At 41.4% G+C, this 13,455-nt stretch overlaps 1 protein-coding gene across 1 annotated transcript in view; it reads left to right on the forward strand.

Moving 5' to 3' along the window:
• The window catches only part of TENM3 (teneurin transmembrane protein 3), a 477,022-nt gene that overhangs the window by 283,878 nt on the left and 179,689 nt on the right, over positions 1–13,455 (forward strand). Inside the window, exon 4 of the mRNA XM_015426968.1 lies at positions 2,986–3,224. Within this exon, the coding sequence (XP_015282454.1) occupies positions 2,986–3,224 (239 nt within the window). The remainder of the gene's footprint in view (positions 1–2,985; positions 3,225–13,455) is intronic.

Genomic DNA, 13,455 nt, shown 5'->3' on the forward strand with positions numbered 1-13,455 from the left:
AACTTAGAGTCTCTATGATCAACGTACTGTCCCTTTAAAAGTGTAGCTGTTTTTAGTACAGATCCAGATCGCTTCTCACTTTAGCCACCAGAGGGCCCACGATTCACTTTAAAGACAGAGTCTATGGTTAGGTCACAACCTAACTTTCCACTGTCCTCCTTTGTGAAGAAAGCATTGGTCCTGCCTCCCTCTTCGCCTCTCGTCGCCATCTTTTGGGGATGTTTACATCAGCCGAAAAAGAATGCCAAAGTCTCTAAGGTCTGTTTAAACGCTCCGCTTTCTTTTAGAAAAACTCTCTGCTACAGTCCATCACCACAGTTTGATCAGTCCCTCCCTCCTTGCTTTCGCATTTGCTTAAAACGTCGGGAGATAGGGCGTCCCCCCCCCCGTTTATACGCTTGTAGTGGAGGGACTTCACTTCTAGGCTTTAGTGTCTCGTTTCAACGACAACTCACTCATCAATTCTTGAATCGATCCACCAGGTCCTAAGACGGCCCCTGGGATCACGCCAGGCAGAGAAAATCGCTAATGCTTGTTCCGGTGGTCGCTTCTAATCCAGTACTGGGAATCAGAGCAGGACTTTCAGGGCAGAGAGTAGCCCCCCTGTACCGGCTACCGGCCGGAGGTAGGGCTCTCCAAAGCCCCCTGGCTAGAAGCCCATTGCCTATGGGCTTCATGGGGGAACGTGCACAATCACGCTCCGTCCTAATCCCCGATTCATGGCACACATCTCTCGGAGGACCCCAGAGACGCTGCCATCATTCAAAGCACCAAAACCGGAAGTCAGGGAGGGGAGGGACTTAAACGGGGTATAATGCCAAAGTGGCCATTTTCTCCAGGTGTACTAGTATCTGTTGTGAGATCATCATCCATCACCTGGAGGTTGGCAATCTTATGTACAATGCAGTTTTCAAATGTCACCAAGTTTCCAAAGCAGATTTCTGGGGCACAGAGAGCTGTAGCAGGAAGGGAGGCAGAAAAACTGCTTGTGGTTCATTGGGACTAAGCCTGAGAAATTCATATTTTAAAATAGTTGTTCATTTTTGATATTGCTATAACTAAAACAGCTGGCACCTCAATAAGAATTTGTGCTTGAAACAATTGCAGAATATTGAACATGTTCTTTTTGCAAGGAAATTAAATAAGTACTTGTAAAATAATCAGTTTTGAAATAATACCATGCATTATAAAAGATCTGAACTCACTTTGCAATTTTTAGATGTGCTATGTTTGCTATTTAAAACGGTGTCTAATCAAGAACTGCAAGTATGACTGGTTGTGTTCCAAAGAGAAGTGTGTTCCAAATCACTATGAACAGTGGAACCTTTTCTCTCTTTTGGCAGTCTTCTCGTCCTTTTTTGTTTTTCTTTCTGACACATCAAATGCCTCTTCTTGAAACTTAGGAGTCTCAAAGACCACACTGAGAATGTTGCATTCTGTATTGTGCACACATAAATGTAAGATTGTGACTTATATACTAAATAACTGCAGCAGTTAATGTTGCCATGTTTCATTCTGCATAATTAGTTCCATAAATGCTTCAAAATAAAATTGTGTGAATTGTGTGACATTCTATTTATGAAACCAGATAAACTCATAAACACGAAACCTCTTTTCCTTTGTTGGTTAAAGTTGAGAAGTTGTTCATGGTATACATCTATATGCTCAGTATATTTATTTTCTTTCACATACACACTTTCTATATGGAGCAATATTTTGCATTATGCTTTGTTGGTGGTGGTGGTGGGCCCTTTGTATTTCTTGAAACTTATCGGAAAACACCTTTTTCCTAATTAAAGCAAACCTTGTGTTACTAGGAATCCAAAATAAAGGGTATCTTGCCCCCACCTGAAACAATGATTTACAGTGTCAGAATGGTATCAGAACAGGAGACCTGGCCTTTCTTCCTCTGTCTTATCAAAACAGAACTAAGTAGGCTGTTGCCTAAAACGTAATGTTAATTAATAAGCTAGGAATCTCAGTGTTAGTAAGGGCTGTTCAGAGGCATGTCTGCTAGAAACCTGCTCATCAGTTCCCAGAACTTAAATGGTTAACTATAATTGCTGAAAAATGTATACACACCAGTTCTTCCTCACAGCAGTTGGACACAGAGATTTTTTTGCGTGTGTGCGTGCATGTCAGAGCTTTTGTCAGGAGCACCTGTTTAATGGTTGTCTCATGATACCTTTTACCAGGCATGTTGCTAGTGAGGTAGGAGGGTCAGGCAGCAAATAATGGAGGAAGAGCCATGGCCTGTAGGACAGGGAGAGATCTGATGTAGCACAGATATTGTTTTCTTGACGGGGTACTTCTGTCCTGGTTCTTTAGTAGAAGCAGGGTTTTTAACTGCCACACTGACCATGTTGGACCTAACAAAACTTCTGGTTGCCAAATGAACTAAAACATTAATATTTGTCTAGCTTTGTTTTATTGAGAGTCTTGCCCCTCATTATGTTACAACCATGCCCTCATTTGGTAAGAATGATCTGAATGTGGAAACGGTTTTCCATAGGTGCATTCCCCTTTTGCATCCAATGAATTCTGCAATATCAATCACTTGTTTAGGACTGGAAGTCTGATTCCTGTTAACCCCTTCTGCCCACTCCAGTAGATGATCATCTTCTGCATGCACGAATCTTTGCACCAAGGCAACTTGTTTTGAATTTTTCATCACTCAAGTAAATGTTATGATGCTTCATAGAAGAATATGAAGATAGTGCTCTGAACTAGCCTACACATCACTGATTCTTAGATTGCAGGAGTCACATTTTAAAAGTTTTTAAATTTAGATTTTATTCTGTATGTTTGTTTTTTCCTTCTTTTTCATACTATGTTTGTATTGTATGCTGGTCTTAAGACCATAATAATAAATATAACTAAACTATAAATGTTATAAATGAATAAAATAATATAGTGGTGCTTCAAAAAAATAGCCTACACATCAATTTGTGATTCTTTTTAAATATAACCTTTTGTTTTCTGCAGGCATTTCCTATTCAAAACAGGAACAGGGACAACACCACTGTTCAGTACTGCAACACCGGGTTACACAATGGCATCCGGCTCTGTTTATTCCCCTCCTACACGGCCACTACCTAGGAATACCTTATCAAGAAGTGCTTTTAAATTTAAGAAGTCTTCAAAGTACTGTAGCTGGAAATGTACAGCGCTCTGTGCTGTAGGGGTCTCAGTGCTACTGGCAATACTACTATCGTACTTTATAGGTAAGCTTGTATTTTTATGATTATTGTCCCTATAAATCCATATGTCTGTTTTACTAGTTATATATGGGCAGTCCACTGCTGCATAAAATACAGCTGTCTTTTTTTATCAGCAAGTTCTGGAAACAATAGAGGCCATGAGAGCAATTTAATTAAAACTTCTTCATATCGAATTTTATAATTCTGTATTTTTAAACATCTTCCTGCAGAATGGCAAGCGAAATGTTATTTTAAAAATGGAACTGTATTTTAGAAATATAGTACCTTTTCCTTTCTAGGAAGGATAAGGCAGCCCTCATTTCTATATTAAAGAGGTCTAGTGCATACAAGGAGTGGGCAGTCACGTATAGGAATTTCTGGTTTTTTCTGTGTATTTCAGGGAATAAGCTTTTAGCTTCACATAACATGGGTTTTTTTCCACATAACATGGGCTTCCCCCCCCCAGCTTTTTTTTTTTTTGTATTGTGAGCAACACAGAGCAGTTTCTTTCTAATAGTACAGGAATTTTAATTCAACATTTAACTTTTGTGTCTGTTTTTATTTCTTGAATAATGGTAGCTTTTTTCTCAGAAGAATTAAATAATGTACGTTTGTGTTCTAAAGTTGTGGTGGAACCATTTACTTTCAAAAATCTATGATCTGATGGGTACCTTAAAAGTATAGACTGCCATTACTATGTATCTATAAATGGCAAAGTGTCAAGATGAATTTGAGTGGCCACATTGAAATGTCTCAGATCCAAATGAAAAATTATACTTAGCTTTTAAAATTAATACAAAACCCAGACCCTTTAGGGTTCTTAAATGTTCACAGCCTTTGTTGAAATGTGCTTGTTAAATTTCAGTCCAAGCCGCAGCATTAAACTGTGTGAAGCCTTTGAAGTGGGTCCCTGTTGAAGCTAAAGCCACTGTGAATAATGCAAAAACTTAGGCTGCTGAGTAACAGAAGGAATTTTCGTCCCACCCCCCACCCCCGTGAAGTACGGCTGCCTCTGAAAGATTGCCAGTCTCGTGACCCATGAGAGCCAAAGGAACTTTATGGGAATCGTGTCCATGATTTTTCTGTTGTGGTGTTGTTTCCTTCCTCACCACATTTCATTTATTCACTCTAGTGTGTGCAGTGTAGACTTTACAAAAATACTATAAACATATGATTCTTGGCTGATTGCTAGTACTGAGTATTAGAGTCGAAAACATTGCAAGATCCAAAATCTGCAGTCATAGTCTATATAAGCAGAAGTATAGTCAGTGTGTTTGTTTACATTTCTAGCCCAGCTTAATCCCCCTACCTATGACCCTGCAAAGCCTCACGGCAAAGTAATTTGAAGGATAAAATATGTCTCAAACATTTATCGCAGATAAAAGCTGAATTCCAGAGCTCAGTTATGTACACTTAGAGATCACTGATTCCAAGCACATGTTGATTTAATTAAATTTAGGTGAGGAGTAGATTGTGACCCAAAAGATGAAGCATATGAAATTATAAATATGGAGTAACAAGCGTCTGCATTTGTCCCTTCAAAATATTTACTATCTAGATAAAAAGTACTTTATCACATGTTTGTACCTACTGGGGTTTTAATTTAGATTATATGTAGCTGAACATTTTTTCCCTTTAATCTGAAAGAACCTAAAGTGTCCATTATTTTGCAGATAATAAATTCTATTGCTGCAAACCAGACTTTATTCTTCCACTGCCTAAATTTAGTAAAAGCTAACACTGACCTCTGGTGGAAAAGCTGCCTGTTCATGACCCCTTCTCTGCATATACATGATATTCTGGTTTTTCCTGGCCTCTCCAAAAGGAAGAAGGGTACATCTATAATGGAACCATCTTGTAGATTCCATTACACAGTCAATGTGGCACAGTGGTCAGACCAGGGCCTGAGACAACTGGGTTCATATCCTATCTCTACCATGGAAACTTACCAGGTGATCCTGGCCTAGGGTTGCCAGGTCCCCCCTGGCCGCCAGCAGGGGATGGGGAAATAAGGTTGCCAGATCCTGGTTGGGAAATCCCTGGAGATTTGGGACTGGAGCTTGGGGAGGACAGGGACCTCAGTGGCGTACAGTGCCATAAACTCCACCCACCAAAGCATTCATTTTCTCCAGGGGGATTGACCTCTGTAGTCTGGAGATGAGCTGTAATTCCAGGGGATCTCCAGGTCCCACTTAGAGCTTGGCATCCCTGTCCTGGGCCTGTCACAATCTTTTAGGATAATAACCTCTCAAGGTTGCTGTTGTGAGTAGGGTAGGGTCCTGATTCGGGAGTAAGGCAGAATATAAATTTAAAAATAAGCATAAATAGATAAATAAGCATTAACACAGCACTAATGCAGCATTTAATGTGTTCTGCCACTAAAAGCATCCTCTAGAGAAGTAATGGTGCATCCACGAGGCAGGGAGGGCAGGATAAAAATCATCAAATGAAATAAATATAAAACAAATAAAATAATTGAATTAAGGACAAGTTAAGGACTACATTTTACATGTCCATGTTAATTTTAGTTTGATAAATAGCCTATCTCTTTAAAGCCACGTTTATGACTATAAATGTTCAAAGATACCATGCTGCACAAAACCCTGTGAATGCTGCTATTTAATGTGTATCACCAGGTTCTCTTCCATGGCCTTCCTGAATGCCCACAGAATGATGAGGCAACCCTCAGTTTACTCATGCCCCCCACCAGAACATTTCTGACTGCAGGTCTGTTAAGAAAAACTGCACTGGGGAAGCTGGGGGCCAAGGGAGATGGCAATTAATCAATTGTTTAATTACAAATATGGGAGATTCTTCAGTTATCCTACAAATCACTTCCCTAAGTTCTGAAATTGTCCCCTTATACCAGGTAGATAGATATGTGTTGTTACTGTGTACTAAAGAAAAAGCAGCCTGTACATGTGCAGAGAATTTACAACCTCAGCACAGAGAAAGGATTATTCCTGGCTTAGATTTAAAGATCCACCCAAATACTGAATTTTTCTGCAGTTAAACACAGTGGAGTTTAAGGCAGTGTGTTAAGAGTTATGCTCAGAATCGTACTTTTGCCCAATCCTAGAGTATCCCATTGATATCACACCAGCAATGTGGTATCATTTCCCGTATTTGCTGGAAATAACATCATGGTGCTGGCAAGGTGGTGAATATTGTGTGGATATGTCCCCTCAGCAGTCCTTTGGGCTTTTGCAGTTAAATGCTTCTTTTTCTGAAGTGAGAGCATCTGGAGATTTAACTTATCCGAGCATGATTCCAAGTCAGTCCCTTTAGTCCTCATCTCAAATTTGAGGGATGTAAGAACCGGAGTTTATCAGTGGTTTTTCATTGGTCAGTAAAAGGCATTCTGTACATCCTCAAAAGCATACCATCATTCACCCAGGCAAGCTAGGCAATGCTCAATTAATAGGTTGTTTTTTTGGTGGCAGGGGATGTAGTAATGTGGCTGAATATTAAATATGCTGATTGTGAATTATATTTTAGTGATTGTTTACATTTATGGCCTATGTGGATTTTATTTAGATTAGGAAGCCTCTGACTGAGAGATGGATTAGACATTTAAAAATAATCAGAATTGTTAAGGAAAAACACACAGACATAATCATGAGGAAATCATGCAGAGAGGCTGCACATGCAGAGCTATGCTTCAAAACTGGATCGTGTTAAATCAGAGAAAAGTGATGAAGAATAAAGACTTGAGGTGTCAGGAAATAAAATGCCAAGTAGGAAACAAGGGAAAATAGTGTTAATGTGTTGCAACACTGCCAGACGGGGAAGATGATCTGGAATATTCCTGTGCTGCAAGAGGTATTGAGATGCCAATCCTATTTGTGCATCCAGCAATTAAGGAATAAAATTTCTTCAGACTGGTAGACTTCATCACTAAATATGATTTGATTCTGCTCAGGTATGGTTATTCTGCATTGCCTCATAAATACGTACTGAAATATACAGTACACAGGAGTTTCCTTCTCTATTTATTCAACAGGGAACTCTTTATGTACTGGTGATATTACAGATATTTCACCTACCTCAGCAACCTAAATGTAAAGTTGAGCACTTGGGAACACGCTTTGAAGGATTTGGGGGTCCATAAAACAGTTAATGGATTAAATTCACTCGCATATGTAGTTTTCCCATCTCTTCAGATGTAATATCACAATTCTCATTTAATAGGCCATCCAAGTCTAATTTAGTGTGAGTTACTTAATATAGAATTGAAACTATCTTCCACTTTATTTACTCCTTTCATAGCAGACCTTAAACAAAGGCAATAGGATGAGAAATTATGGATAGAAACTAGGGGTGTGCGTTTGGTAAAGCCGAACTGAAACACACACACCCCTTGAAAAATGCCTTTTCGGTATATAAATGAAATAAATAAATAAGACAAGTTTGGCAGAGATATTGTAATTTTATATCATTGTATCATAAATGGGACAGTGGTTAATAAACAGGGCTTAGAGGCCAAGGCCTTCCCCCAAATATTGTTTCCTAGCATCAGTATTCAGAGTTTTACTGGCTCTGAAATGTGGACATTCGCTGCACTCGCATGGATGGTAGCCACAGATGGATCTATTCTCCTTTTAACCTATCTGAGCATGATTCCATGTCAGTCCGGTCGGTCGGACTCCAACCCAGAAGATCTGCACCGGGCTTTACAAGCTGTGGCTGGGTGGTTCAGGCTGAGCAGGCTGAAGTTAAACCCGGCGAAGACGGAGGTCCTGTGCTTGAGTCGGACCGTATCGGGGTTGGGACTCCCACTCCCGACCTTCGACGGGGCACCTTTGGTGCCAGCCTCTGAGGTTAGGAACTTGGGAGTGCTCCTGGACCCCATTTTTTACCATCTTCGGCTGATACGGCAGTTGGTTCCTTTCCTTGACCGCAATGACCTAGCTACAGTGATCCATGCGACGGTCACCTCGAGGCTAGACTACTGTAACGCTCTCTACATGGGGCTGCCTTTGTCGCAAATCCAGAAGCTACAGCTGGTGCAGAATGCTGCGGCCAGGTTGTTGGTGGGCACCTCGGGCCGGGAGCACATCCGACCTGTGCTGAAAGCGCTGCACTGGCTGCCTATAGCATACCGGATTTGCTTCAGAGTGCTGGTGCTTACCTTTAAAGCCCTACATGGCCAGGGTCCGACCTACCTGAGGGGCCGCATTTCCCCATATATTCCCCAAAGAGCACTTCGGTCGGGATCACAATACCGACTGATGACCCCGGGCCCTAAGGAGGCCAAGCTTGTGGCAACAAGGGCCAGGTCTTTCTCAGTGGCGGCGCCTACCTGGTGGAATGAGCTCCCGGAGGAGATTAGGGCCCTGCAGGATGTGGTGCAGTTCCACAGGGCCTGCAAGATGGAGCTCTTCCGCCAGGCTTATGAGTAGGAGCCACCACGGCCATTTACATCATGGCCACTAACATCACCGCGCCGTTATAGAGAGAGACCGTTATAGAGAGATTGGACAACATCTTCCATTCCCCCAGCCTTCCCCCTGCTACGCAAGATGTTGGAGTTTATGCATTGTAGAACTGATTTTAGTCTGTTTTAAACTTGTACTTGTATTATGTAAACTTGTATATTGTATGCACTTTGTGCCCAATGTGAGCCGCCCTGAGCCCGTTCGTGGGGAGGGCAGGGTATAAATACTACCGTATTAAATAAATAAATAAATAAATCTATGCTTGCTGTCATCACTACATCCACAGGCAGTGCATTCCACATTTTAATCCCTTCTTGAGTGAAGAAGTATTACCATCCTGAATCTATTCCCCATCAACCACACTGGGTGCTTGAATTTGCAGTATTATTGAAGAAGAAGAAAATGCTCTCAGGGAAGATCCATGATTCAGTGATAGAGCATCTGCTTGGCATGCAGAAGGTCCCGCATTCAATTCCCAGCATCTCCAGTTAGAAAGGACAAGGCGGGAGATGATGTGGAAGACCTCTGCATTTGACCCTGGAGAGCCACTGCCAATCTGAGTAGACGATACTGACTTTGATGGACCAATGGTTTGATTCAGTGTTAGGCAGTTTCGTGCGTTCTCTAGGTCATTTTTTTCTACCCTGTGCATAATTTTATAAAGCTTTGTCATGTTCCCACCCCATCATTTTTTCCCAAATTGAAAAATCCCAAACACTTTAGTGTTGCCTCATAGGAAAGGTGCTCTTACCCCCTAATCATCTCAGTTGCTGTCTTTCTAGCTCTGTGATATCTTTTTTGAGATATAGCAACCAGAACTGTACACAAATGAGGCTGCAGCAATATTTCGTAAACTCAAGCATGGAGTTTGCCTTTTGCACCAATGCCATAAACTGAGTCAACATTTTCATTGAACTATACACTACAATACCAGGATCTCACTTCACACCCTATCAGCGTATAAAAGATAGCAGGAAAAGTTGTAGGCAGCCTCATTTGTCCTTGGTAAGATTCAAAACTAGAAACAAAAGCCACATGATGTCCTTTATTAGGACCAACCAAAATAACACTAAAGTTTGCTGAGTTATAAGTTCTCCAGAATTATTCATCAGGCTGTTGCCCTCTCACCCACACTTGTTTCCTATATTTCCCCAGCTTCCTATTTGCTGGCCATTATTGTACAGTTGATACAGGCACCACTCTTAGCCAGCTATGCCCAAGAACACAAGAAGCACAGCAAACCACATTGAGCAAATAAAACATGTTGCTTTGGCTATTGAGTGCCAAGATGGCGCTGAGGCAGCTGCTCTGACTTCTAATGCTATGCAAGTTATCTGCTTTGGCTGTACTAGAGGACTGCAACAAGAAGTGTAGTTTTCTGAAGTGCAGTCCCTTCTCTGCAGGCCAGTTGGCAGAGGGAGATGCAGCAATCATCTGGCCTGTCTTGTAATTTTTCCAGCACTCTGACAAGAAAGCCTTTGGTGGTACAGTGATTTAGAGAGAGGAAATAGAGAAACAAAGAAAGCCAACATAAGAGACGCAGAGAAAGTCAGGAGGTCACAAGGAGACAGAAGAACAACAAAGTGGGAAGGAAGAGAAGACTTAGGAAACTGAATTTGCAACTAAGAAATAGCACAAGGGTAGCCAAAAAATCTAATTCCCAGAAAGTGGAAAGAAAGAGGTGAAAAGAAATAACATGGATGTTGTTTAAACTAATTACCAAAAGCATGTAAGTTATATAAGAGATAAAAAGAGAGAACAAGACTTGCCCTCCTTAAAATGTTTTCACTATTTCCTTTGGCATAATGAGAGGAGGCAATTAAAGAAAGCAATTGTAATGTGTTCTTAAGCAGAGCCAAAATATTACCAAGTACTGCTTTTACTTTCCTTTTATATCCTTAGAAGCTCATTGATTCACAGATCTTGAGCAGCAGAATATGCTTATGCTTCTTCTGCGTCTTCTTCTTCTTCTTCATGCAAGGGCTAAAAGGATTGAGACAAATTTTGCAGTTACTAGAGTAAACTTAGAATCCTTATTGGTGAGCAAAAGAGCCAGGGTTTCCAGAGTGTAGGGGAACAGTTGGTTCATTAAAGGCTTAATATAGTGATCCCTTATATTTTCAAAGAACCTGCATTCAAGCAGAGCATGGAAGGATGTATCTATCCTATTAAGGCCACAAGGGCAGATTCTGCCAGAATAGGCCTATTCAAAAATCTCCCCTGTAAAACCATTGTAGGAATAATATTCAGTGTTGCAAATAAGAAAGTTCTGCAGGGCGGGGTCTATGACACAACGATGGCAGACGCCTTTCCCAGCTCTCTGGGGAGGAGTACTGCACAGCAGCGGGGCGGAGAGGTGCTGCTGGTTCAGCACCCTCACGGGAGTTCAGGAAAAACTCCCAAGCCATAGAGCTTTTGAGGGTGAGCCTCTTTTCCTGCTAACGGCAGGGAGATGGAGGCTCCCCTCCGCCCTGACGGTCTCTCTCGCTGACTGCGTCCTCTTAGCAAGGCCACAAGCTGTGTCGACCCGATCACGTGCAGGAGATCTAGCAGAGGAGCGATTAAGTGCAAAAATATTTTAAAGACTAGCAATGAACTGTGAGTTAAGGAGCGAACTGTGAGTGAAAATGAGCGATTTGTCTTCAGAAGAAAACCCCCTCAAAGGAAAAACTTTCTGAGCGATAACGTGCTGAGAGAGGAACGCTTCTCAATGCATTTACATAAACAAGGAGGGGGAGGGGAGAGAAACGATTGTAAACGGATACTTGGAGCGAACCCCCCCGAAACCCCTCAAGCGATTGGAGGGGGGGTGCCTCTTTGACGCGTTTACATAAACAAAAGAGGGGAGGGGGAGAGAGAGAGACAGTTGTAAAGGGATACTTATGAAAGACTATTTGCAAGCGTGTAAGCCTGTTGTGGGAGATTTCCTTGAGCTTTTAACAGCGTATGCGATTTGCAGAGCCAGGAAGAAAGAGACTTTATTGGAAAAAACACACGTTGAAATGGCAGATACTCTAAAAAAGATGGCGAAAACTCAGAGGAGAAGAAGGGAAATTGACATCACTGCACTAGGAGCAGAAGCCATCAAGCCGATCTTGGAGCAACTTGTTGGTATTAACCAGCAGCTTGCCAAGATAAATCAACAATTTGTGACTCGGCAGCTCCAAGAGGCGATCGGAGAAAAAATGGAATCGAGGTCTCTCAAAGCGAATTAGAAGGACACTAAATTAAGCAGCGATCTAAATGAGAAAAGAAGAAAAAGTACAAGAGAAACAGGAAAAAATTTACAAGGATTTAACTTCTTCCCTGCGAGTGTTCTTAGAAAGTGTCATCTTAAAGTCTGCTGAGAAAAAAGAGCTGGAGGTGCCTTTCATAATCAAGAAACCTTTGAGAAGCCACTGGACCCCGAGACCAGAGTGGAAGAGGCTTAAGACTAGCGGCTCTATTCCTTTGGATGGAAGAAGATTGGGCTGCAGTGAACATCTAAGAAGCTATCAAGAATTTAGAGAGTTTCAGTATAGATGTAAAGGCGGAAGGACTTTGCAAATTGCCTTTATGAAGCGAGCTGGAGGAGATGCTCGGGAAAGCTTCTCATAACAAGTAACAATCTAACATATAAGCTTAGAAAGACAGGACCTCACAAAGTAAATTGTTTATTAACAGCCTTTTTTTTTACTAACAGCATTTTAACAGGGAATGATCTCCTAACCTTGGGTTTTTAGCTTAGTGTGGGTTATCTTTTCTTTCTCCCTAAGTGTAGTCCCCCTATCCCTATTTTTTCTTGGTAGTTTATGTAGTATTATAAAAAAAATAAAAAAATCCCCTCCGGGGGCTTAAAAAAGAAAGAAAGAAAGCTCTGCAGTATCATGCCATAGTACGATAGTACATAAAGGGAGGGTAAAGATCTTGATAAATAAAGACCAAAATATAGGGGTAAGCAAACTCTGTGGGCTCTCAAGATCAGACTTCTATAATTGACTTCTAGGACATGCTTTTTGATCAGAGAAAATGCTATGGATTTGCCCATCTCACAAATATCATTAATCAACATTCCAACTATCATCAATTTCTCATACAAGGCTTTCATCCAAGCTGATTAGTGGGTATCTTGATTTAAAGTGGCTAACAAACCATCTTCAGCACTGTCAAAAGTCCCAGTCCCAACTCTGGGTAAGGAGTTTCGTTGCAAGGGGAGTGCGACACAAAACAAAGTTACAAAACACCCTAGTCTTGGTAGTTGCCACCAGACCTCTCAGTCTATCCCAACAGCCCAGGAGAGAAAGGTCAAGCCTCCCGGCTTCTCAGGGAATTAACAAGAAAAGTCAGCCCTGCAGGGCGGGACTGCAGTCTGAGTTTCCAAAAACAAAACAGTTAACTGGTAGGCAGTCAAGAGCCAAGGCTCTGGATTAAGGCTCTGAGGCTAATGAAGGCAAAAACCATGACAGAATATAAATATAATTATTTATTTAAGGTGCAAAAATATTTAAAACAAGACTAGACAGTGAAGGAAATAAAACAAATGAACCTAAGCTTTTCCAGCATCGCTAAGTAGAATCATAGAATCATAGAGTTGGAACGGATCTTCTGGGTCAACTAGTCCAACTCCCTGCACAATGCAGGAAATTCACAAATACCTCCCCCTCCACACCTGTAGTGACTGCTGTTCCATCAAATGCTATTATTGTACCAATTTTTTAAAAAGGTGACTTTAGATCGCCTAGTAATTATAGGCCCATTAGCCTGCTTTCCATATTAGGGAAACTCTATGCAAGCCATCTGGCATTCAAACTTAAGGCCTGGATGGCAGAACAAAAAAA

The sequence above is a fragment of the Gekko japonicus genome, unplaced genomic scaffold (genome assembly GCF_001447785.1).
Source record: "Gekko japonicus isolate JY-2015 unplaced genomic scaffold, Gekko_japonicus_V1.1 scaffold185, whole genome shotgun sequence".
Lineage (NCBI taxonomy): Eukaryota > Metazoa > Chordata > Lepidosauria > Squamata > Gekkonidae > Gekko > Gekko japonicus.